The 26,849-nt window shown below is 38.0% G+C and overlaps 1 protein-coding gene across 8 annotated transcripts in view; it reads left to right on the forward strand.

Moving 5' to 3' along the window:
* LPGAT1 (lysophosphatidylglycerol acyltransferase 1) overlaps positions 1 to 26,849 on the forward strand; it is a 95,207-nt gene that overhangs the window by 26,998 nt on the left and 41,360 nt on the right. For all 8 annotated transcript variants that reach the window (XR_004178749.1, XM_031655902.1, XM_031655910.1 and 5 more), the window contains 3 exons: positions 16,248 to 16,366; positions 22,340 to 22,435; positions 26,245 to 26,518. Coding sequence is in view for 7 of the 8 variants with exons in the window: in XM_031655902.1 (XP_031511762.1) it covers positions 16,248 to 16,366; positions 22,340 to 22,435; positions 26,245 to 26,518 (489 nt within the window). In the remaining variant the exon portion in view is untranslated. The remainder of the gene's footprint in view (positions 1 to 16,247; positions 16,367 to 22,339; positions 22,436 to 26,244; positions 26,519 to 26,849) is intronic.

Here is a 26,849-nt window from a genome sequence, read left to right on the forward strand (position 1 = left end):
TCTCCTGCCTCAGCCTCCTGAGTAGCTGGGACTATAGGCGCCTGCCACCACACCCAGCTAATTTTTTTTTTTTTTTTTTTTTGTATTTTTAGTAGTGACGGGGTTTCACCATGTTAGCCAGGATGGTCTCGGTCTCCTGACCACGTTATCCGCCCGTCTCAGCCTCTCAAAGTGCTGGGATTACAGGCGTGAGCCACCCCGCCCTGCCAACACAATTAATTTGAACCAGGCTACTTTGGGGGAGAGGTTGTTAGATAGTAAATGGAAGCAAATAAACACGAAACAAAAGGAGTGCAGTCCATTTAGTAATGTCTCCCATTATTACTTTGATCTGGAGGAAAAAAGATATTTACTATTTGGCCCATCACAGAAAAAGTTTGCTGAGTCCTGCTCCAGGGTAAATATCCAGAAGCAGGTTTTCTGAGTCACATTGTAAATGTATGTTTGACTTCATGAGAAGCTGCCAAACTCTTTTCTGGAGTGGCTGTACCATCTTGCATTCTGTCAGCAATGTTCCAGTTGTTCTCTACCCTCACTAGCTCTTGATATTGCCAATATTTTAAAATTTTACTCATTTTAGTAAATGTATGAAGGTAGCTTGTCGTGTTTTTAATTTTCATTTCCCTAGTGGCTAATGATGTTGAACATCTTTTCATATAGTTATTTGCCATCTGTGTGTCCTCTTTGGTGAAGTGTCCAAGTCTTTTCTTAATTTTTTTAATTGGGCGGTTTGTTATCTTAATGCTGAGTTTTGAGAGTTGTTTTTTATTTTTTTGTTTGAGATGGAGTTTCGCCCTTGTTGCCCAGACTGGAGTGCAATGGCATGATCTCGGCTCGCTGCAATTTCCGTACCCCCGCCCGGGTTCAAATGATTCTCCTGCCTCAGCCTCCCGAGTAGCTGGGATTACAGGCATGTGCCCAGCTAATTTTATATTTTTAGTAGAGACCGGGTTTCTCCATGTTGGTTAGGCTGGTCTCGAACTCACGACCTCAGGTGATACGCCAACCTCAGCCTCCCAAAGTGCTGGGATTATAGGTGTGAGCCACTGCGCCCGGCTGAGAGTTTTTTATATACTCAGGATATAAACCCTTTGTTGGATATGTGATTGCATATTATTTTCTCTCATTTTATTCTCTTAACAGTGTCTTTTCCTCATTAAAATGTTTACATTTTGATAAAGTCTAATTTATTGACTTTTTAAAAAAAAATTGGGCAGCCCCCAAGCCAGAGTGGGTTAAGAGAGACTCCCCAATTCATTGATGTTATTTTCTTCTATGGATTGTGTTTTTCATGTCATGTCTGAGAGTACTTTGCCCAAACCCAGGTTATGGATATTTTCTCCTGTGTTTTCTTCTAGGAGTTTTATAGTTCTGCATTTTATGTACATCTCTGTGATCCATTTTGAATTAATCATTGTATAAGGTGTGAGGTTTGGGTCAAGGTTCACATTTTTTTTGCAACATTATTTGTTGAAAAGACTATTCTTTTTCCATTCAGGTGACTTTACATCTTTGTCAAAGATCATTTGACCATACTTACATAGTCTATTTCAGGACCCTCTTTTCTGTTCTGTTGATTTATGTGTCTGTCCCTTCACCAATACCACACCATCTTAATTATTATAGTTTTATGGTAAGTTTTAAAAATGGGTAGTGCGATTCTTCCAACTTTATTTTTTTTCAAAGTTATTTTAGCTAGTCTAGTTTGCTGACTTTTCTATATAAATTTTAATAACCACTTATGTGCAAACATTTTAAATGCGGTTTTGACTAGATTTGAGTTTTATTTGTAGATCAAGTTGTGGGTAAATAGACATTTTTGCTATGTTGAGTCTTTTAATCCACAACCATAGTATGTCTCTTCATTTTGGGCCTTTTTGATTTCTTTCTCAGTGTTTGGTAGTTTTGACTATATAGATCTTGTTCATGTGTTGGAGAGGAGCTTTTGTAAATAGTATTTTTAAAAAATTTCAATTTCCTCTTGTTCTTTTCTCGTGTAAATAAATATGATTGATAGTCATGTCAGTCTTGTATCCTGCAACTTTGCTAAACTCACTTATTAGGAATAGGAGCTTTTTGTAAATCATTTAGGATATTCTACATAGGCAGTCTTGTCATTTGTGAATAAGAATTTTATCTCTTCCTTTCCAATTTTTTGTTTCTTCTTATTAAGCTAGCTAGGACTTCTGGTACAATATTAAGTAAGAGCGATGAGAGTGGACATCTCTGCCTTGTTTTTAATCTTAGGGAGAAACATTCTAAATACTACTAAATACTATGTTTGTTGTAGTTTTTATGTGTAATACTTTATCACACTGAGAAAATTTTTTTTACTCCTAGTTTGCTGAGAGTTTTTATTATGATTGGATACTGAAATTTATTGAATGCTTTTTCTGCATAAATTCATATGATTATGAGACTTTCTTATTTTAAAAAATTTTATTTGTTAGATTTTTGATTCAGAGGGTACATGTGCAGGTTTGCTACATGAGTATATTGCATGATGCTAAAGTTTGGGCTTCTAGCCCAGATAGTGAAAACAGTACCTAATAGGTAGCTTTTCCATCATTTCCCCCTCCCTCCATGCCATTCCTTTTTGGAGTCCTCAGTGTCTACCGTTCCCATCTTTGTGTCTGTGTGTATCCAATGTTTAGGTCCCCCTTATAAGTGATGACATGCAGTATTTGGTTTTCTGTTTCTGTGTTAATTCGCTTAGGGTAATGGTTTCCAGCTGTATCCATGTTGCTGCAGAGGACATGATTTCATTCTTTTTTTTTTTTTATTTTTTTTAATTGCTGTGGAAGGTTTTCTTCTTTAGACAGTTAATGTGGTGAATTATATTGATTGAATTTTTTTTTTTTTTTTTTTTTTGAGACAGAGTCTCACCCTGTTGCCCAGCCTGGAGTACAGTGGCTCAATCTCTGCTCACTGCAACCTCCGCCTCCTGGGTTCAAGCAATTCTTGTGCTTCAACCTCCCAAGTAGCTGGGACTACAGGCATGCACCATCACACACAGCTAATTTTTGTGTTTTTAGTAGAGATGGGGTTTCACCATGTTGGCCAGGCTGGTCTCAAACTTCTGACCTCAAGTGATCGCCCACCTTGGCTTCCCAAAGTTCTGGGATTACGGGCATGAGCCACTGTGCCCGGCCTGATATTTGGATATTGGACCAGCCTTGCATTCCTAGGGTAAACCTAACTTGGTCATGGTATATACTGTTGGATTCCATTTGCTAATATCCTATTGATGATTTTTGCCTCTGTTCGTGATGGTTTTAGTCTGTAGCTTTTGTTTGCTTGTCTTTTTCTGGTTTTGGTATCTGGGCAATACTGGCCTCATAAACTTGAGAGCATTCCTTCCTTTTCTGTTTTCTAGGAGAGATTGCATACAGTTTGTATTATTTCTTTTTTGAAATGTCAGGTAGAAAATGCCAGTGAAACCGTCTGGGCCAAATTATTTTTTGGAAGGTTTTTGACTCTAAAATCAATTTCTTTAATAGAAATTGGTTATCTGTTCATCTTAGATGAGTTTTGATAGTTAGTAATTGGTGGTTTTCAAGGAATTGGTCCATTTCACCTAAGTTGTCAAATTTAGTTTCTAAAGTAGTTCATAGTACTGATGGTCCCTGACTTTTCATGGTTTTACTCACAATTTCTTGACTTTATGATGGTATAAGAGTGACATGCATTCAATAATGCTTGTATCCATACAACCATTCTGTCTTTCACTTTTAGTACCGTAATCAGTAAATCACATGAGATATTCAACACTTTTTTATAAAATAGGCTTTGTGTTAAAAATGCATTTTTGACTTGCTGTATTTTCCTGATAAACAATGGGTTTATCAGGAACCCCATGATAAATCAAGGAACATCTGTAGTGATGTCTTCTCTTTCATTTCTGATATTGGTGATTTATGGTTTTTCTGGGTTTTTTTGTTGTTGTTGTTAAAAATTAATTCGATTACTTGTATTGGCCTTTTCAGAGTCACTTTTGCTTTCATTGATTTTCTCCATTTTTTTTTTTTTTTTCATTTCATTGATTTCTGTGTTTGCCTTTGACTTTTGTATTTTGTTTTTTGATTCTTTGGTATTTAGTATTCTGTCAATCTGGAACTTGTTTACATCCCCCCAATTTTAAGTTTCTCTATGAATTTATTCAATGGCTGGCTTGAAGAACATTTTAAAAAGTCTCTGTGTCTTCTACAATGTGCAGTTATATGACCACCACCACAATTCCATTACCTCCTAAAGTAAATTTTTATACTTTTGATTTATTTGCTTTGGTGACTTAACATTTGTGGGTAGGGATATTTTTACTCTTTATTTTAGGAAAGTCATAGTACTTTTTGTAACACACACCCATTAGTTCTTTGATTTGTATACTTACTGGTCAAGGATTTTACGATAATCAATAGCCAGTAGCCAACATTAGAGAACTAACTAATCTGTGCACTTACATGTAATAAATTATTATGTGGCCATTAAAAATCATATTGTGGGAGAATAATGACAGCTAATTTTGTATGATATATTGAATTTCAAGTTGTATAAACCAGAATTTAAGAATCATTCATTTTTGATTTAAAAAAGTATACATATACGCAGAGAAAAATAACTGGAAGATATAGTATAAAATTTTAATAGTGTTTTCTTATCCCTGGATAGTGAGATTTGGGGTAATTTCCTGCCTTGTGTTTTTCAGTATTCTGATTTACTACAATGAATATATGTTGTTTTAATATTCAGAAAGCCTTATCTTTTTAGAAACCTATTTAAAATAATGTTTTAAAAATAAATTTTTGTCGGGCATGGTGGCTCACACCTGTAATCCCAGTATTGTGGGAGCACAAGGTGGGAGGATCGCTTGAGCCCAGGAATCTGAGACCAGTGTGGGCAGCAAAGCAAGACCCCGTCTCTACAAAAGTAAAAAAAGTAAAAAAATTAGCAGGGCATGGTGGCGGAGGCTGAGGCAGGAGGATCACTTGAGCTCAGCAGGTTGAGGCTGCAGTGAGCTTTGATTGTGCCACTGCACTCTAACCTGAGTAGCAGAGCAAGACCCAACCTCAAAAATAAAAATAAAAATAAGCCAATTTTGAGGGCTGGGTATGATGGCTCACGCCTGTAATCCCAGAACTTTGGGAGGCCGAGGCGGGCAAATCACCTGGGATCAGGAGTTTGAGACCAACATGGCCAACATGGCAAAACCCTGTCTCTACTAAAAATACAAACATTAGCTGTATTTCATCATGCATGCTGACGGTCCCAGCTACTTGAGACTGTGGTAGGAGAATTGTTTGAACCTGGGAGGTGGAGGCTGCAGTGAGCCAAGATTGCGCCACTGCACGCCAGTCTAGGTGACAGAGCAAGACTGTGTCAAAAAAAAAAAAAAAAAAAAAAGAAAGAAAGAAAAGCAAAGAAACTGAAAAATAAATGCATTTTCTAGTTTGTATTTGAATTTTATTGTAATTTTGGTAGTGTCAGTATTTGGAGTTTTTCTTTATTGTGAATATGTAAATCTACTCAGAGCTGAGCTATGTATAAAACTGTTTACTTTTACTTTCTTGCACAGAGTTGTTCCTAGATTTAATAATTTTTGTTTCTTTTGCTTACTTTGGTATGAAATGATCACTAATTCACCCCCAAGTCCTTTTCATTTTTAGATCTCCTTTCAAGTCATTCAGATGCTTCTCTGTCAATTTCATCTTTTTTGGAAAGTCTGTTTGGGAAATGCCTAACTTGCTCCAGTTTGGACTGGTTATCCACTAAGTCTGGTATACAGCCGACATCCTGATTATCTTTCTTCCCTATCATCCTCTCTCCTTGGTTGTATTCCCAATTTTTTTTCCACATGTCTTTCTCTTTCTTGGTTTATTTCTCATTTTAGGGAAGCACATCATCCAATATCTTCATGAGAGCAAGAGGTTAATTTTTCAAAATGTCACACACTTGAAAATATTTTTCTTTGCTTGCACCTGATTGATTATTTTGCTGGGTGGAGAATTCTAGGTTGAAAGTAGTTTTTCTTTGGGATTTTTTTTTTCCCTTTTTTTCTTCCCCCAAGTCAAGTGCAGTAGTGAGGAGAACAAGTTCAGTCTTTGTGAACAATCGATTGAAATAACTCACTACGTTTCTCCAGGATTTTGAAGTCATTATCATTTTAATAATAATCTCTACAAGATTTTTTGCTTTCAGTAGCTATTGAGAAATTCCAAGTTAATCTGATTCCTTATCCTTATATGTGTCTTCTTTTTCCTTTCTGACGGTTTATTGGATCTTCTCTTTTTATTTATTGTTTTGAAATTTCATGGGGATGTATGTCTTGGTATAGGTCTGTTTTTATCCACTGTGCTAGCTATTTGATGTCCCATGTCAGAGTGGAAATCCACACCCTCAAATGCTCTTTAACTACATCTTTGATTTCTTTTTCTCTGTTCTTTTTTCTGGAACTCTTGTTATTTGAAGGCTGGATTTTGTGGAATTGTCTTCTAATGTTCAAGTCTTTTCTCGTTTTTCATCTTGTTTTTAAATCTCCTGTTTGGAAGATTATCTCAACTTTATCTCTCGGTTTTTCTATTGAGACTTTTATTTTTACAATTATGTTAATTTCCAGCAGGTCCTTTTTTTTCTTGTTCTTGTCTCATGGTTATTATCATCATCTCATCCCTTACCTCAATATAGACATTAATGATGGTCTCTTGAAGTTTTCTTTTTTGTGTAATGCCTGTTTCCTCAGATTCTTTATTTTTCTGTTTGCTTTGTTCTCTTTCACGTTAACCTTTTTCAGGTCTCTGGCAATACAGGACTATGTAGGTAAGGAAAAACGTTTCCTTTGCTCTCAGGTTTCGCAGCTATGGCTTGTTTTGTTAGCCTAATTAGGCTAACAAAAGACAGATTGACAAGAGAAAAGGATACACATTTTATTTGATGTTAGCATTTTTTATGTGGCACAGGGGGCTTCATAGAAAAGAAGTGAAAACTCCAAAGAAGCATTTAGATTCAGGATTTTATATACTCCTTCCTTCCTTCCTTCCTTCCTTCCTTCCTTCCTTCCCTCCTTCCCTCCTTCCCTCCTTCCCTCCTTCCCTCCTTCCTTCCTTCCTTCCTTCCTTCCTTCCTTTTGTTTCTTTTTTTGATAGAGTCTCACTCTGTTACCCAGGCTGGAGTGCAGTGGTGCAATCTTGGCTCACTGCAACCTCCACCTCCCAGGTTCAAGCAGTCCTTCTGCCTTAGCTTCCCGAGTAGCTGGAACTACAGGTGTGTGCCACCATGCCTGGCTAATTTAAAACAAAATTTTTTTAGTAGACATGGGGTTTCACCATGTTGGTCAGACTGATCTTGAACTCCTGACCTCAAGTGATTCGCCCTCCTCAGCCTCCCAAAGTGCTGGGATTACAGGAGTGAGCCACCATGCCTTTTCTTTTCTTTTCTCTCTTTTCTTTTTTTCTCTTTTCTTCTCTTCTTCTTTTTTTAAGAGACAGGGTCTCACTCTGTCTCCCAGGCTGGGGTGCAGTGGCGTGATTATAACTCACTGTAGCCTCGAACTTCTGGACTCAAGTGATCATCCCCTCTCACCCTCCCAAGTAGCTAGGACTATAAGCATGCATCAGCATGCCCAGTTAATGTCTTTTTAAATTTTTTTTTGTGGAGATGAGGTCTTGCTTTGTTGCCCATGCTGATCTTGAACTCCTAGACTCAAGCAATCCTCCCACGTCAGCCTTAGTGCTGGGATTACAGGTGTGAATCACCAAGCCTGGCTTTATATCCATTTTAACAAAGGGTAATAAATTGAAGAGAAATGACTGGATGAAGGAAACAGGTTTGAGCTTCTAAGGGTGGCAAATTGTAGGAAGGTGACTAGGAACTACATGGGGGAAACTAATGGAAGGAAAGCATTATTTTAATATGGTTTGCTGTGCAGACTCATCCCCGTGTTGACTCCCCATTCGTGGTGATAAGAATATTCTTTTCTTCCTAGTATCAGGAGGGTAACTTTCGCATGGGGAATGTATGCCTTATTTCAAGCCAGAAGTGGGGATGACATAGAGCCCTTCACACATCTGCTTTTCTCATCCCCTTCAGCTGTCTGTTCTTGTTTTACGAGTAAGGGATTAAAATGTTGATTTGTAGCCAAGCAAGTGGCTGTGGCTTATCAACATTGAGCCTCATTGTAGGGTGATCTTATTGGAATATTTCACTGGGGAACCCCAAATGTCAATATTTTTAGGTCTTTCCTCTTGAGGTGATAGATTTCCTAGAGGAGATTGTTCCAAACTCTTGGCTGCCATATCCTGGGAGCTTAGTGGGTGAAGGGGAGGGAATCATAGAGATGGATCTTTGTTGGCAGTAAACACATGTTTATTTAGTCCTAATGTTGTCAGGATGATTCTAACTTGTTATTTAACCTCACCCTGATTTTACCACAGGCTTGTATTGACATAATTTTAACTTAGTTCTTCTCAAAGGAGATTGGGGTGGAGTCAGGATGTTTGGAATTACCTTTTGGATTGTAACAGACTATTGGCCAGGCAAGCTAAAAGTTTTGCAATACTGGTGAGCTGTAGGAAGAAGAATTGCTTCACCCAAAATGCCACTAGCTCCCCTTTTGAAAACAGTACAAGTTTAACTTAAACCAAATCTTAATGCCAGTGAAAGTTAATTCCCAGGTATTATCTTTGACTTTCCTGCTGTTCCCTAATTCATGCTTGACAGTGGTGTTTCTGATTTTAATGATATTTGAAATTGGAATTCTAAAGATTTCTTTTACATAGGTAGGCAGAGTGGAAGCAAGAAGACTAGTTAGGAAGTCATTGCAGAAGTCCAGGCAAGAGCTATTGGTGGCTTGGATTAGAATGGTAGTAGTAGAGAGGGCCAGGCATGGTGGCTTATGCCTGTAATCCCAGCACTTTGGAGGCTAAGGTGGGCGGATCACCAAGACCAGCCTGTCCAAGATGATGAAACCTTATCTCTACTAAAATACAAAAAAAAAAAAAGAAAAAAATTAGCCAGATGTGGTGACGCACACCTGTAGTTCCAGCTACTCGGGAGGCTGAGGTGGGAGAATTGTTTAAACTTGGGAGGTAGAGGTTGCAGTGAGCTGAGATTGTGCCACTGCACTCCAGCCTGGGCAACAGAGTGAGACTGTCTCAATAATAATAATAATAATAATAAATGGTAGTAGTAAGAAGAAGAAAAATAGAGGATCCGAATATATTTTGAAGGCAGAGGCCACTGGACTTAGAGATGGATTGAATGTGGAAGATTAAGGAAAGGGAGGAATGAAGATAGTCTTAGATTTCATCTTCAGATGACTGGGTGAACAGCAGTGTTCTTTGCTAAGATGGGGAAGACTAGGGAAAAGAGCCAGTTCTGTATCAAGCATATTATATTTAAGATAATCCCATCTGGGCCCAAAGACAATGTTGATTTTTTTTCTTAGATACCTTGCCCCTTTAGACTTGGTTATTATTCAGCTGTCACTGAAAAAAATACTTGATTATTTGGCTATATACCTCTCTACCCCTCCTTGTTGTTGCCATCCACCATCCTTATTTGTTGAGGATTTTGGGACTTGGCTTGTCCACCCTATTCCCTGGCATAATCATGGGCAACTTTAGGGGCTGCAAGTACAGTTTATCCGAGTTCCTGTCCTTAACATTTTTTGACATGAAGCATGTCAGCAGTGATGATATGATATTGTGGTTAGGAGTAGGTTCCCCTGCTTCCTAACTGTATAAGTTTGAAAACAGTGCTTAACCTTTTGTGTCTCATTTTCTTCATTCGCATATTGGGGATGATACTATCTGTACATTTGGAATTTTGTGAAGATTAAATCAGAAAATAATGTAAATTATTTTCTATTACTAATTCTAGTGCATGGCACAAAATAAACATTCCATAAATGTTAGCTATTGAGATTATTACTTATACATCTGTTTAATAATATCTGCTACTATTAGTATTTTAGTTATGTAACCCCTCCAAAAGCTACCTCTTGAGCCTTGCCCTCTCAAATTTTAACCTCTTAAAATTTAAGTGCCAAAGGGATACTGACCATGATTTCCTAGTGTGTACAATGTACTTGCTTTAAAAAAAAATAAAATTAAACATCAGCACTTCAATTCCAGTGGTTCTTACTTAGAGATATGTATTAGAAGGATTTTCAAAAGTCTGGGCCTTCCCTTGGGAAGCTTGACTAGAATGTTGTGGAGAAAGGGATGACATTAGCATCTCTATGTATGATTGCCCTCCCTCCATCTCTTTTCTAGGTAGTCAGCTGTTTGTTTGCAAGGCTTCTTTCCCTCACCAGTCTCTCCTCTATTAATCAGTACTTTAAGCCACTCTCTCATGGCCACTCTTAATTAACACCCTCCCTCGGATGAATCTAATCCGGTCTGCCTCAAACCTGAACTGCTGAAAACCACAGTTCTCCAGCTATGTGAAATTCACTTATGATTATTTTGACTCTCTAATTTCTTATTTTTTGTTGTTGTTGTTGTTGTTTGTTTGTGTGTTTGTTTTTAGAGAGAGTGCCTATATATGTCACCCAGACTGGAGTGTAGTGGCATGATCACAGCTTACTACAGCCTTGAGCTTCTGAGCCCAAGAGATCCTCTGCCTTAGGTCCCTGTGGTCTCTAGAGTAGCTAGGACCACAGGTACATGCTACCACACCCAGCTAATTTTTAATTTTTTTTATAGAGACAGATTCTCACTTTGTTGCCCAGACTGGTCTTGAACTCCTGGCCTCAAGGGGTCCTCCTGCCTCAGCCTCCCAGAGTGCTGGGATTACAGGTATGAGGCACCGTGCCCAGCTGGCTCTTTAATCTTTACTATTAGACTGATTTTCGTATGACACAGTAGGCATAGGGCTCTTTTAGTTACTAGTGATTCCAAAAGTGACTTTAATCCCATTGCTCAGGATCTCTATGGTACTATCAATTAGATCTCCTTCATTTTTGCAACAAGTTTAAGTAGCATTAATGATATTGTTTCATAAGTGAGAAAATGAAGGCACAGAAGGATAGAATAGTTTGTTGCATCAGCTTGTGGGCATAATAAGCAACCTTTCTTCTCTCCGTTAATTCTGTTTTGTGGGCCAGTATAAATGGCTTTAGTGTCACTGTTTTAAGGAGTTTTTGATGGGTGGTTGTTTCTATTTTCTTTTTGAGATGTGAACTGTCCGGATTAATTCTAATCTGTAACTTTTGGGAAAAGTATATTGATATACATGTTAGAGAGTGTGTGTGTGTGTGTGTGTGCGTGTGTTGTGTGTGTATGTAGTAGATGATAACCCTTAGCTTTGGTTTTCAATAACAATTTTAAAATTTATTACAATTAGAAAATTTTTCCTCCAGTTTTTATTCAGTTGTCCTTTTTCCCTTTGGAAGTAGTAGACCTGACCCAATTCTTTTTTGAGAATTCATTTCATAGAGCAGTGTGTTAGAATATTTTTGTTCTTCCAGTGAAGTGCAGTGTAAGAACTGGCAGGCATCCATAGCTTCTTTTCTATCCCTTGGTTAAGATATTAGCTTTATTACTCTATTTACTGGTCCTGGGATAGCAGGGCATAATCTGAGGAGCATAACTACTTCATCTGTGTAATAAATTGCTCATTTTAATCTTGATTTTGTTGGTGATTTAACTTTCTAACAGTTGTCCTTAAATGATGCTCTAAAAGAATACCATATATATTGGAAATTAAATTTGTTATTGAATAAAATTAGGATTATTATAAAATTCAACATGACCTTATTGCTACCTCAGGATAATTTCTTAGTAAAACGTTGATCCAAACTGGGTGTGGTGGCTCATGCTTGTCATCCCAGCACTTTGGGAGGCTGAGACAGGAGGATTGCTTGAGCCCAGGAGTTCCTGACTAAAAAAAAAAAAAAAAAACACACACAGAAAGAAAGAAAAAAAGAAGAGTTGATCTAAGTATCTTCATTTTGTTTTGTTTTGTTTTGTTTTTCGAGACAGAGTCTCACTTTGTCATCCAGGCTGGAGTGCAGTGGCTCAATCTCGGCTCACTGTAACCTTTGCCTCCCAGATTCAAACAATTCTTGTGCCTCAGCCTCCCAAGTAGCTGTGATTACAGACATATGGCACCACACCTGCTAATTTTTGTATTTTTTAGTAGAGACAGAGTTTCATCATGTAGGCCAGGCTGGTCCTGAACTCCTGACCTCAAGTGATCCACCCACCTTGGCCTCCTAAAGTGCTGGGATTACAGGCATGAGCCACCACACCTGACCACCTTCACTTTTTTGATTTAGCATGCTATGTGAGTCTTGGTAAACTGACATTTGGTCTGAAAATAAGTTTCGACTAAGTTCTGGTTGAGAGATAAAACATGTAGTGGATTAACTCTTAATAATTATACTTTAAAGTATAATTTCTGAAAGTATTTAAAAGTGAACATTAAAAACCATTTATAATACATAATGTTAGATTATATATAATGTTCTCAGTATTAAAAGTATAATGCAATTCTTTTCCTATACTTGATAAGAAAAGAAAGACTATAATTTTGGGGAAAATAGAATGGAAAGGGGAAAGAGAGAATGGGAAAAATTGAGGGAGGGATTATATTAATTCCTTAGGGCTGCCATAACAAATTACCACAAACTGGATTTTACAGCAGATATTTATTCTTTCACAGTTCTGGAAGTTAGAAGTCTTGAAATCAAGGTGTCAGCAGGGCCATGCTCTCTCGAAAGACTCTTGGGGAGGCTCCTCCCTTGCCTCTTCCAGCTTCTTCTGGTGGTTGTCCACCATCCTTGGTGTCCCTCGGCTTGTAGGTGCGTCACTTCAATCTCTGCCTCTGTCATCACATGGTGGTCTCCCTGTGTGTCTCTCTGACCACATTTTCCTCTTCTTATAAGGACTCCAGTCTTACTGGATTTAGGTTTAGGTCCCACCCTAATCCAGTATGACCTTATCTTGATTCACAGATTCTGGGTAGACATGAATTTTTAGAGTATACTGTTCAACCCAGTACAGAGAGATCCAAATTCAATTTATATTTTCATATTTAAACCAGTCACACTTACTAGATTTATCTGCTTTATATAAAGCAAACAGATAAGATATATTTTATGTAAAATCTTATTCTTATTTGCAGTTATATTGACATATATGCCTTCCCACTGCATGGGCCTAGGTATCTAGTATTTTCCACTCATGCAGCACAGACTGTGTTAAAGGACTATTTGGTTATGAGACATCTATTAATACAGATGGAGAGCCAGAAAACTTTCCACATTACCCGCTATTTATAGAACCAAGCTAGTCTTTCTTGAGTTTTAACTGCTGTTCACTTTAGAATAATACTTGAAATGTTTTTATTTATTTTATATCCACAATACCTAACCGTGCCTGATGCTGATTTATTGAATGAAGAATGTATTAATGAAAGAATGTTGTGCATGTATGTGTGTGTTTGTGTGTTCGTATGTCCGTGTGTCTCCATTGGAGGGTTGTCAAGAGGGGCATATGGGGAGTTTTCATTTGGTTAGTATATTCTCTGTCCTTTTTAAAAACATAACTAGGCTGGGTGTGGTGGCTCAGGCCGGTAGTCCCAGCACTTTGGGAGGCCGAGGTGGGTGGATCACCTGAGGTTGGGAGTTCGAGACCAGCCTGACCAACAAAAACCCCATCTCTACTAAAACTACAAAATTAACTGGGCATGCATGGTGGCGCATGCCTGTAATCCCAGCTACTCGGGAGGCTGAGGCAGGAGAATTGCTTGAACCCAGGAGTTGGATGTTGCGGTGAGCCGAGATCACGCCATTGCACTCCAGCCTGGGCAATAAGAGCAAAACTCCATCTCAAAAACAAAACAAAAAAACCACGACTAATGGCATCCCTCATCCTATTCTACACTTTGCTTTTATTACTTAAAGTATATCATTTCATATTAGTACATAAGTGCTATGTTTGCATAATATTCCATTTCATAGATATAATTTACTTAGCTGGTCTCCCTTAAAAATGTTTTTAATTGTGGTAAAATATGCTAACATGAAATTCACCTGAATTTTAAAAATTCATCTTAATTTTTCAAATGTACTTAATTTTTCAGTCTTGTTAAGTATATTCACATTGTTGTGAAACCAATATCTAAAACTTTTCCATCTTGTAAAACTGAAACACTGTACTCATTAAACAACAATTTCCCCCTCCCCGAGCCCCTGGCAACCACCGTTCTACTGTTTCTGTGAATTTGAGTTAGCCTCTCTTTCTAGTTGTTTTCATCTTTGCTTTTACAATCAAAGCTGCAGTGAGTAGCCTTGTGTACATGTCATTTTGCACATAAATGAGTGTATCTGTAGGATGCATTTCTAGAAGTAGAATTCCTAGGTAAAAAGGTTTGTGCATTTGTTAATTTTGAAATATAGTGCAAAATTGGCTCTAAATAGGTCTCCCTATCCCTATTTCATCCAGAGCTTTTACACACAGGTGGCTTGACTTCTTTCCTTGTAGCAGTGAGTGAGATAAAGATAGGGTAAAAGGGAATACTAATATAGAATCGACCTTTGGTAATTCATATCAAAAAATGCTAGAAGCTTCTTTGCAGAATTCTGATGTTTGAAAACTGAGGCTTGAAATAAATTTACTGCAAAATGAGGTGGCCGAGTGCGGTGGCTCATGCTTGTAATGCCAATACCTTGAGAGGCTGAGGCTGGTAGATTGCTTGAGCCCAGAAGTTTGAGATCAGCCTGGGCAACATGTCAAAACCCTGTGTCTACAAAAAAAATACAAAAATTAGCTGGACGTATATTTGGTTAGTATATTCTCTGTCCTTTTTAAAAACATAACTAGGCTGGGTGTGGTGGCTCAGGCCGGTAGTCCCAGCACTTTGGGAGGCCGAGGTGGGTGGATCACCTGAGGTTGGGAGTTTGAGACCAGCCTGACCAACAAAAACCCCGTCTCTACTAAAACTACAAAATTAACTGGGCATGGTGGCGCATGCCTGTTACACACCTGTAGTCCCAGCTACTCAGGAGGCTGAGGTAGGAGGGTCACTGAGCCCAGGGAGCTTGAAGCTGCAGTGAGCCGTGATTGCACCATTGCACTCCAGCCAAGGTGACAGAGCAAGATCCTGTCTCAAAAAAATTAAAAATAAATAAAAAACGAAATGAGGCATAACTACATAGAAATACCAATGTTTCCCTTAGAATGTACCGATGGATTTTGGTGCAGTGACTTTTCATCTGATAACTTCAAATAATTTGGCATTTTTATTAGTTTTCTTTTTTTAAGGTGAAAGTATGTATTATTATGTCTGAATATTTTCTTATAAAAATAGAATCTGAAGGGTTGGGAACCACCTGTCATTGATGATCAGTATTAACAGTTTGAAATTTGTTTTTCTAGACTTTTTTCAGTGCATTGAATAACACATAGATGGTATTCTTGCTTTAAAAAGATGGGATCATGCTATATTTACTGTTTTGTGATTTGGCTTTGTTTAGTTGATAATATGTCTTTTTTGGGTTAGTGAATAAGAGGTATCCTCCATTATTTTAATGGGTTTATACTCTCCTATTACATCGTAATTTTCTTGTCCATTCCCTTGTTGGTGAACATTTAAGTTGTGATAAACATTCTTTATACATATATCTTTGCTTATTTGAACAAAAGTTTCTGTAGGATAAATTCTAGGAAATAGAACTTCTAGATCAAAGGTATGACCATAGCTGGGCATGGTGGCTCATGCCTGTAATCTCAGCGCTTTGGGAGGCCAAGGCAGGTGGATCACTTGAGGTCAAGAGTTTGAGACCAGCCTGGCCAACATGGTGAAACCCCGTCTCTACTAAAAATACAAAAATTAGCTGGGCGTGGTGGTGTGCACCTGTAATCCCAGCTACTTGGAGGCTGAGGCAGGAGAATTGCTTGAACCCGGGAGGTGGAGGTTACAGTGAACCAAGATCGCACCACTACACTCCAGCCTGGGTGACAGAGCTAGACTGTCTCAAAAATAAGTAAGGAAAGAAAGAAAGAAAGAAAGAAAGAGAGAGAGAGAGAGAAAGAAAGAAAGATCATTTTATATTTTAATGTATATTTGGGGGCTCTATAAAAGTTATATTAACATTCTGATTTGCATAGGAAATAAACTTAGTTGTAAACTTTTGGATGTTTTAGCTAGGTGACATATCATTAATATACATCAGTTTTTCTAATATAAGGTTTGTGATATTATAAAAATCTTTAAAATGACAGCTTTGAAACTTTTTATTCTTACAGTGATGGAATGGGGAGAAGATATTAAAGCAGTTTCAAAAGATGAAGCAGTGATGTTGGTGAATCATCAGGCAACAGGAGATGTGTGCACACTGATGATGTGCCTCCAGGACAAAGGACTGGTAAGCTACCCTGAAGGCAGTAGGTAGACATCCAGAAAGGAAGATTAAAAGGAATCCATTCGGCCGGGCGTGGTGGCTCACATCTGTAATCCCAGCATTTTGGGAGGCTGAGGTGGGCAGATCACGAGGTCAAGAGACTGAGGCCATCCAGGACAACATGATGAAACCCCATCTCTACTAAAAACACAGAAATTAGCTGGGTATGGTGGTGCGTGCCTGTAGTCCCAGTTACTCAGGAGGCTGAGGCAGGAGAATCACTTGAACCAGGGAGGTGGAGATTGCAGTGAGCCGAGATCATGCCACTGCACTCCAGCCTGGAGACAGAGCAAGACTCCATCTCAAGAAAAAAAAAAAAAAGGGAATCCATTCAAATATCTTACTGTGCTTTGAAATATAGACATAGACTTTAGTATGTATACTACTTTCAATAAAAGTTTAGAACATATTAAATTTTAAAAGGAAAAATATATCATTCTAAGTCACCCAGAAGTGGGATGTAGAGACTTAAATAAAAACTGGGACAATGTGAATTATATTTCTTTCTTTCTTTCTTTTTTTTTTTTTGAGGCGGATTCTCGCTTTGTCGCCCAGGCTGGAGTGCAGTGGCTGGATCTCAGCTCACTGCAAGCTCCACCTCCCAGGTTTATGCCATTCTCCTGCCTCAGCCTCCCGAGTAGCTGGGACTACAGGCGCCCGCCACCCCGCCTGGCTAGTTTTTTGTATTTTTTAGTAGAGACGGGGTTTCACTGGGTTAGCCAGAATGGTCTGGATCTCCTGAGCTCGTGATCTGCCCGTCTCGGCCTGTGAATTATATTTCAATAAGACTGTTTTAAAAAATAGTAACTGGGATGAAAGCAGGTTAATATAGTTCAAATTGAGGGCTATCTGGAGATGAAGCAGTGGATTGCCAGTTTGAAAAATACAAACACAAAAAGCTGCTTCGGCCTGGCACAGTGGTGCAGCCTGTAGTCCCAGCTACTTGGGAGGCTAAGGCAGGAGGATCGCTTGAGCCCAGGAGTTTGGGCTGTAGTTCTTTACGCTGATAGGTGGTCTGCACTAAGTTGAGCATAAATATGGTGATCTCCTGGGAGCAGTGAACAACTAGCTTGCACAAGAAGGGTGAACCAGCCCAGGCTGGAAATGGAGCAGGCCAAAACTCCTGTGCTGATCAGTAGTGGGATCATGCCTGTGAAGAGCCACTGCACTCCAGCCTGGGCAACACAGCAAGACCCCATCTCTAAAACAAAAGGTTGGGGGAATATTGCTTATGATGGAATAAATATTTATAAACTGAGTGGATTTAAAAAATAAATTCAGTCTTTAGCCTTAAGAGGTTATGTTCATAGAAAACTAAATAAATATAAAGTGTATAAATTAATGGAGTTAATGTGTGACATAATAGTAAATAATCAAATCAATGGAAGTTCATTAAGGGCTTAGTAGTTATGATCACTGACTATACGAAGTGTAAATACCATCCTATAAGATACAATTCTTCTCATCAGGGTGCTGACAGCCTAGTGGCAGGTGGAAGAAGGGTATCACAAACAATGCTTTTTTTTTTTTTTTTTTGAGATGGAGTCTTGCACTGTTGCCCAGGCTGTAGTGCAGTGGCACAATCTTGGCTTGCTGCAGCTTCTGCCTCCTGGGTTCAAGAAATTCTTGTGCCTCAGCCTCCCAAGCAGCTGGCACTGTGGGCATGGGCACCATGCCTGGCTACTTTTTGTATTTTTAGTAGAGATGGGGTTTTGCCATGTTGGCCAGGCTGCTGGTCTCAAACTCCTGATCTCAGGTGATCCACCCACTCTTGGCCTCCCATAGTGCTGGGATTATAGGCATGAGCCATAAACAATACTTAATTGCCAAATGAGATGGCTTCAGTGGAGGGTAAGTGCACCGTGTACCTCATGGACATGGAAAACTTTATGAAGGGGAGAGGACATACACTTGGCCTTGAAGGATGAGTAGAGTTTAGTTAGGTAGAGTGGTAAAGCAAGGACTCCTTTCTTAATGAAGCAATCTTGGCAAAAACATCAAAGTGAGAATAAGCCCTAGTGTGTTTAGGTTTCAGAGGTTTTGATTCACTAGGTTAGGGTAGAGTCAGAAAATGAGAGGAAATTAAAGAAAAATATGTTTTATTATTGTAGAATCTGTTTTTCTTGTCTATCTGAAAAGCAGTGGCATAATCTTGCTGGAATGTGGAATACATTAAATCTTTTCTTATATTCAGGATCTTGAATTGTTAAAAGAGTATCACTGTGTAGATATATTTGCATTTATAATAATATTTATTGCCTGTCCCCTAAGTTCATGACATTAAAATTTTGCCAAACTAGGCCGGGCACGGTGGCTCACGCCTGTAGTCCCAGCACTTTGGGAGGCTGTGACGGGCGGATCACGAGGTCAGGAGATCGAGACCATCCTGGCTAACATGGTGAAACCCCGTCTCTACTGAAAAATACAAAAAACTAGTCGGGCACGGTGGCGGGAGCCTGTAGTCCCAGCTACTCAGGAGGCTGAGGCAGGAGAATGGCATGAACCTGGGAGGCGGAGCTTGCAGTGAGCTGAGATCCGGCCACTGCACTCCAGCCTGGGCGACAGAGCGAGACTCCATCTCAAAATAAAATAGAATAGAATAGAATAGAATAGAATAGAATAGAATAGAATAGAATAGAATAGAATAGAATAGAATAAAGCAAAACTAGTTGATTTGGCTTTCTATAAAAGAGACTCTCCAATTAGTTAACATTGTTACTCTTACAGATGGGATCATTACATTTATAGTGATTATCCTGAGGGCCTACAGTGTCCTTAAGTGTTTTTTTGAATCTCAAAGGGTGATTAAAATGGTCAAGATAAATATGTCTAACTGTATTCTAACACCAGTTTGGCATAGATGATAACTGTATTAACCAGAATATTAGGTAATTTAAAATTCCCCACTCGTGTGGACAAAAGAAAGTTTGGTTGACTTGTTTGCCTTTATAAAAATGTTTAAGTCCCAAGTAATTTTTTCATTTCAGATTAGTTAATACTGAGCATTCTAAATAATGCTCTGATAATACTGAATAATTTGAAATCTAGAAGAATATTTTACTTTCTTTTATAAAGGAATAACTGAGAAATATAAGGGTAGAAGCATTATAATCTCTCCCTGCTGCCTAATAATTACAGAGCAATATTAATTTGTATTCACTAGTAGGAATGTTTATTTGATTTATTTTATACTTTATGGATACATTCGAAGAAGGAAGGCTATTGTGAGCCAGTTAAAAAATATTACTTTGATGGTAATGTAATTATAGCATAGCTTTTTGAATTCAGGGGATTTCTTGAAGCCCCTATTAATTTCTCAGTGGGAGTACTATTGGCATTTTAATAGGACAACAGTGTTGCTGAGAACTGTCCTGGGCACTGCCAGACGTTTTGTGTACCCAACTGCCACACAGTAAATGCTAGTAGCACTCCTTAGTCCACAGTAAATGCTAGTAGCACTCCTTAGTCCACAAGGACCAAAATTATCCTGCAGTTTCCATACTCACCCAATGGAGAACCATTGACCTTATTATAATTTCGAAAGGAAAAAAGAGTGCAGTCATTTGTTTAAGTCTCTATACGGTGTTCTGATATGTAAAAAATCTGTGCATTCAGATAAAGAATAATTGATATAGATTGATTTTGTCTCTTAGAAATAATGAAAAAGTTCTGAGTGACAGACCTACCAAACATTGACAGAGTTGATTTAGGCAGCTTATGTTTACTCATCCTTCTTTTGAAGAATATGAAACAAAGGATTAATTGTATTTTCTGAAAGTGTTGGTCCTTTTTTTTTTTTTTTTTTTTTTTGAGACGGAGTCTTGCTGTGTTGCCAGGCTAGAGCGCAGTGGTGCCATCTCAATTCACTGCAACCTCCGCCTCCCGGGTTCAAGCGGTTCTCCTGCCTCAGTCTCCCAAGTAGCTGGGACTACAGGTGCCCGCCACCATGCCCGGCTAATTTTTGTATTTTTCAGTAGAGATGGGGTTTCGCCATGTTGACCAGGGTGGTCTCAATCTCTTGACCTAGTGATCCACCGGCCTCAGCCTCCCAAAGTGCTGGGATTACAGGTGTGAGCCATCGTGCCTGGCCTGGCACCTTTATAATAAGTGTCTGTGAATTGTCTTGGCCTTTTATGACAATTTATGATAAAACTAAGAATTTTTATTTCTGTCAAAAGAACTTTATTAAATGTTTTATAAACATTTATTGACTTATAACATTTCCCCTAAAATAAGTTGGAACAGAGCTATCCTTACAAATCTCAGAAAATAGTTTGGCTATCTTTACTGAATTTATGTTTTAAGTGACCCTTCTAACTGAAGAGATAAACCCATCGTGAATGAAAGGTTAAATATAAAAGCTAGTTATTTGGCATTTAAAACCCAAAAGTCAATAAATTACAACTACAGTTCATAATGTGGCTAAAGCTAAAATGCTTTATAGGTTGAATCCACTGCTTTTTGTTTGTTTTGGGGACACTTTTCAACAAATTTCATTTAGTCCAAATCTCAGTCTATTTAAACAAAGTACTGTAATCATCATTTTAAAGCGAAACAAGATGGGATGCTGGTGATTATCTTACTCTATATTAATTGCTTGAGGTATCAGTTCTTTCTTTATTAGGCATATATCTTCATTTTAAAAAATGATTTAATATTGTAAAGGTGATGGAGTAGGAGTTGTGTAGCTGGAAAACTAAGGCAGAAGCTGTAATATATATGATCTGTGGGCTTTTATAAAAGCAGCACATGGATATCAGTGTTTTAGTTTTTTCCATATGTGTAGATTCACATAAATTGGTTCTTAGAGATGATGTTTGCATCTATTGTTCCCATGGGAAACCAAAGTAGAGCTTACTGCATTCTTGATTGAGGTTGCAGCTTTCACTTCAGTTAAGGCTTATAACAAGGAATGCTATTTCCTCAGCAGGAAAGAACAATTAACTGATTCATTAATTAGATCCTGTTTGTACTTTTAAATTTTTTTTTTTTTTTGATACGGAGTCTCTCTCTGTCACCCAGGCTGGAGTGCAGTGGCTCAATCTTGGCTCACTGCAACCTCTGCCTCCCAGATTCAAGCAATTCTCCTGCCTCAACCACCCAAGTAGCTGGGATTACAGGCATGCACTACCACACCTGGCTGGGGTTTCACCATTATTGGCCAAGCTGGTCTCAAACTCCTGACCTCAAGTGATCCACCTGCCTCTGCCTCCCAGAGTGCTGGGATTACAGGCGTGAGCCACTGTGCCTGACCTGTACTTTTAATTTTTAAATTTGCATGGAAGAAAGTCTTCTGTCCTCGATATAGGTATTAACCCTTATCAGCAGTGGATAATATTTTTCTATTTAAGGACTAAGGCACTACAAATATTTTTATCCTGGCAAAGAGCATGATTTTGCATACACTAATAAATATTCTTCATAATAGAATATGTAAATCATTCTATTATATTAATTTTTAAATGTTTTTATTTTGGACACTAACTTTTTATACTTTGCCATGAAGCTACACTCAGATTCTGTAAAGCTATAAGTGAATGTTCATTAAATATATAGTCTTCTTTGATAACTTAACCATTTTGTTGTATTGTTTCAAAATATTTTGCAAGTTATGTAAGAATTACCAGAGACTTTGTTTGGGGTAGAACAAATTTGAAATCATTAAGTCCAAATTTAAGAAGTTAATTGAATTTCATTTTTTATATAGTGATATATGTACCTATGACTTAGGACTCAAAGACTTGGAATCAAGACCTGTAATTTTTCATGTAGACAGTGTTAGTAACTGTGCTTTGTTTGTAGAAATAGAGGTAGATTTAAAATATTTTGGTTAATTAAAAGTATGCTTGGATGATTATATTTAAAGCTTGGAGACTCGGCTTGACTATAGTCAGGTTTCTTCTATCCAATATTATTTCTTGCTTTTCAATATTTTAGGTTGTTGCTCAGATGATGTGGTTGATGGATCATATTTTTAAGTACACAAACTTTGGAATTGTTTCTCTGGTCCATGGAGACTTCTTTATAAGACAGGTAAGTAATAAGCACTTTTTTCCCGCAGTGATAGCCGGTCAAATTGATTATTGATTATAAAAAGAGGTATAACAAAACCAATTATAATAGGTAGGGCTACTGCTAACCGGTTTCAGGGAGCTCTGTTTTGTTTTGTTTTTTTTTTTTTTGGAGACAGTCTTGCTCTGTCACCCAGGCTAGAATGCACTGGCACCATCTTGGCTCATTGTAACCCTCCACTTCCTGGATTCAAGTGATTCTCATGCCTCAGCCTCTGGAGTAGCTGGGACTATAGGCATGCCACTACGCCCAGCTAATTTTTGTATTTTTCGTAGAGATGGGGTTTCACTGTGTTGGTTAGGCTGGTCTGGAATTCCTGACCACAAGTGATCCACCCGCCTGGGATCCCAGAGTGCTGGGATTACAGGTGTGAGCCACCGTGCCCAGCTCAGGGAGCTCTTTCTCTGAATCTTTGTTCCCTAACCATTTATTTCAATCTCAATTTGAGTATGGATAAGTACTAAAATACTTAAAATGCAAACATTCTAACCTCTACTCTTCTCCCATTTAGAGGGTACAATTTAGTTTAGTAAACATTGCCCACTATTCAGTTTCTTAGCTATGTGAATTGGGCAAATTACTTCAACACTCTAGTTTCTTTGTTTTCCAAACTTGAATAATATGTAATATCCCCCACAATGGTGGTTGTGGGGATTAAATGAAGTAATACCTATAAAGCACTCGGAACAATGCCTGCTACCTTCATCATCATTTTTATCTTGATTACTACTATTGTATCACTATTATTTTTATTTATAAGGCACTGTTGTATAATATAGTAGATATCTAAATTACGAGTAGGCAGATTATTAAATAAATTAATAAATAATAAATAAGTTAATGTAATAATAATAATGGGAGATGTTTTGGGAATTCATAGTGGGAAAAATAAGTTATCAGTTTTATGTGAATCCAGAAAAACTTCAGAGAAGAAGATGATACTTGGCACAAGTTTTAAATAATAAGTATGGATTTGATGGAAGAAGGTGTATTGGGAAGTCCCAAGCATTAGGAATAGTTTAGGTAGGAAGAAGAGTGATAGCCTCTTATCAGCACTACATTATTTTCTTGACTTGTTACTAGTATTACATGCTTTATTTTCACCAGAATGGATGACTGAAATATGATATGTAAACGTTTTTATGTATGACAATACCACACTTATTTGGTGTTTACATATTTAACAACCTGGATTGTGCCGTGCTTCGCACATAATAATTACTTAATAAATAACTGGTGAATCTAATTAAGCCTTTTCCAAGAACTGCAAATTCAGAAATAAGCTGGAAGTGAGTAGAAAAACTTCTAAGTTCTGCGAAAATAGGTGTCACAAGACACCTATACTTTACTCCAGTTTTATGTACTGGACATTATATCATTTTTTTTTTGGAAACACCCTTTGTTCTTCTGAGCAGAGAAACAAATATAAGCATAGCCTAGAACCACAAGAAGTGGCAATTGGGAGTGGACACAAGGTCAAGACAAAATAAACTGATCAGGACAACTTAACAGCGATCCTAGTGTAATAGCTCAGAGAAGGCAGCAGAACCAACAATTAGAAATCTTAGCAGTCTCAAGGATCTGAAAAGCTAGCTGAGCACCTTACCTCGTTTCCAGCTTTAGGAAATAATTGAATTTATAGTGTAGTGTAACAGTTGACCCTAATGATGATCCTCAGGCATCAAGAAGAGGGGCTGGGCTCTGTAGCTCATGCCTGTAATCCCAGCACTTTGGGAGGCTGAGGTGGGCAGATTGCTTGAGGCCAGGAGTTTGAGACCAGCCTGGCCAACATGGCGAAGCCCTGTCTCTACTAAAAATACAAAAATTAGCTGGGATGGTGGCACGCACCTGTAGTCTCAGGTACTTTGGAGGCTGAGGCAGTAGAATCGCTTGAACCTGGGAGGCGGAGGTTGCAGTGGGCCGAGATTGTGTCACTGCACTCCAGCCTGGGCAACACAGCAAGATTCCATCTCAAAAAAAAAAAAAGAGGCTAAATTATACTAGATTATCAGTGTACTTTTAGATAAAAGTCGAAAATTAGGTACTCCAAAATATTTTCTTGTGATTACTATGTGAAGTTTTGCATACATAAAGATTATATTTCGAAGTATCTAGAAAGTTTACAAATTTATTTCTAAAGAGCAACATTTTTTTCTCTGATAGACTAGTAATAAAAATCTATAACATGAGGGGAAGGAAGGGAAAAAGCATTAATGTTTAAAAGAAAAATTCTCTTGAAACTTTACTACTAGACCATTTTGACAAGCTTTTCCAAGAATAGTAAAAATATTTTGTGTATAATCTTGAGAACTTAATAGCTGTCTTAATCATAATCAGTTCACCTCAGTAAACTAAGAAAATGTCTTACATGTTTTCCATTTGGGATACATTTGATCTAAAGACTGAAAGCATACTAATTATTTTGAGGAGCTTCTGTAATTTTGTTGGCTGGAAAATATTGACAAATTGATCACACTGAAAGAAAGAACCTTTGTTGTAAGCTTTGGGCCTTCCTACAAATTTTTCTAGATTCTTCTTTTTAGACTTCAGGTCATCTTCTTTTCTCTCTTTCCCTCTCAACTAAGATACAGTCCATTAGAATGTCTTTTTAGCTTTTCTTTCACATTTTTTCCCGAATGTAACTACTTATCATCAATGCAATATAATTGAATCTCGTCAAATTCCCTTGTGTGCAATACTGCAAGTCTTCTAACGTATTATCTCCTGTGGTCTTTTGGTCACAGGAGCCAGCAGATTTTATTTTTATTTATTTAGTTAGTTAGTTAGTTAGTTATTTTTTGAAACAGGATCTCACTCTGTCACCTCAGGCTGAAGTGCAGTGGTACCATCGGGGTTCGCTGCATCTTCGAACTTGTGGGCACAAATGATCCTCCCGCCTCAGCCTCCTGAGTAGCTGGGACCACTAAATGTGCCACCACACCCGGCTAATTTTTGTATTTTTTGTATAGACGGGGTTTCACCATGTTGCCCAAGCTGGTCAGACTTTTAAACATAAATAAGATTATAACACTTCCTTGTTCAAAACTATCCAAAGATGTCCCCTCCAAAACTACTTACCATGCATAAGGCTCTTCTCATTTGGTCTCCACCTCCCTCTGTAGCTTCTTTTCCTACCACTGACTTCCTTGTTTATCACATTTCAGCCACACTGGCCTTGGTGCTGTTCTTTGAACATGCCATACTCATTCCCATCAAATAAATGACCTTTGTCCTTTTCGTTCTTGTCACCTGGAATATTCTGCCTTGCATCTTCACATGACTTATTCCCTCACATTTTTACCTCCTCATAGCGGGTTTCTCTGACCCTCTTGACCCTTTCTATCCTTTTGCTGTTTTCTTCCTAACACATATTACTAGTTGAATTTCCACTCCACATATACCATCTTCCCAAACTAGAGTGTAAGCTCCATGAAAGTCTCTCATTGCCTCCTCTATGTCTAGTGCCTAGGACAGTGCATGGCACATAGCAGGCACTCAGTAAATAGTCGCTGAATTGATGAATGGCTGAACTTTCAAGGGCAATCAGAACAATTTCCTTTTCCTTCAGAAAGACAGATTTATTTATATAAGTGCTAATAACCTCTCTTTTTACCACTGTGGTCAAAAAGGGAAGTAAGGTGCCGGGGGAGGGAAATCACTATTCTATTCTATGACTGGATTTTAATTTAGAAGCTGTAATTTCTATTTAATTTTATGGCATTTTAATTTTGGATGTACCTGTACTTATTACATGTGTGTGTGCCTTCTAGGGAAGATCTTATCGTGACCAACAGCTGCTGCTTCTCAAGAAGCACTTAGAAAATAATTACAGGAGCAGAGATCGAAAATGGATTGTTTTGTTTCCAGAAGGGGGCTTCCTCAGGAAGCGGCGAGAAACAAGTCAGGCATTTGCCAAGAAAAATAACTTGCCATTTCTTACAAATGTTACTCTGCCAAGGTCTGGGGCAACAAAAATTATTTTGAATGCACTTGTAGCACAACAGAAAAATGGAAGTCCAGCAGGAGGAGATGCTAAAGAATTAGGTATGATGGTTTTTAGCATTTTTTACCTTGTTGGAGTTAAAGGATTTTCTGGAGTTACAGAAGATGATCATTGTTCTTTTTTGTATTTATAATTTGTGTTAAAAATAATACTTAGGGAGAAGATGAAACTGTAATTTTTAAAAAATGTTTCCATTTACAAAAATAGTCTGTGCTTTTAGTAATTTACTCAAATAATACAGAAATGCATAAAGTCAAAGATGTCTTTCTCCTGTCTTACTTATATGGGGCCATTCCCACGGCTGCAGTAAACATTCTTACAAATGTCTTTACATATTGGTGGAACTATTTCTGTAGTACAGATTCCTAGAAG

This window comes from Papio anubis, chromosome 1, assembly GCF_008728515.1.
Source record: "Papio anubis isolate 15944 chromosome 1, Panubis1.0, whole genome shotgun sequence".
Taxonomy (NCBI): Eukaryota; Metazoa; Chordata; class Mammalia; order Primates; family Cercopithecidae; genus Papio; species Papio anubis.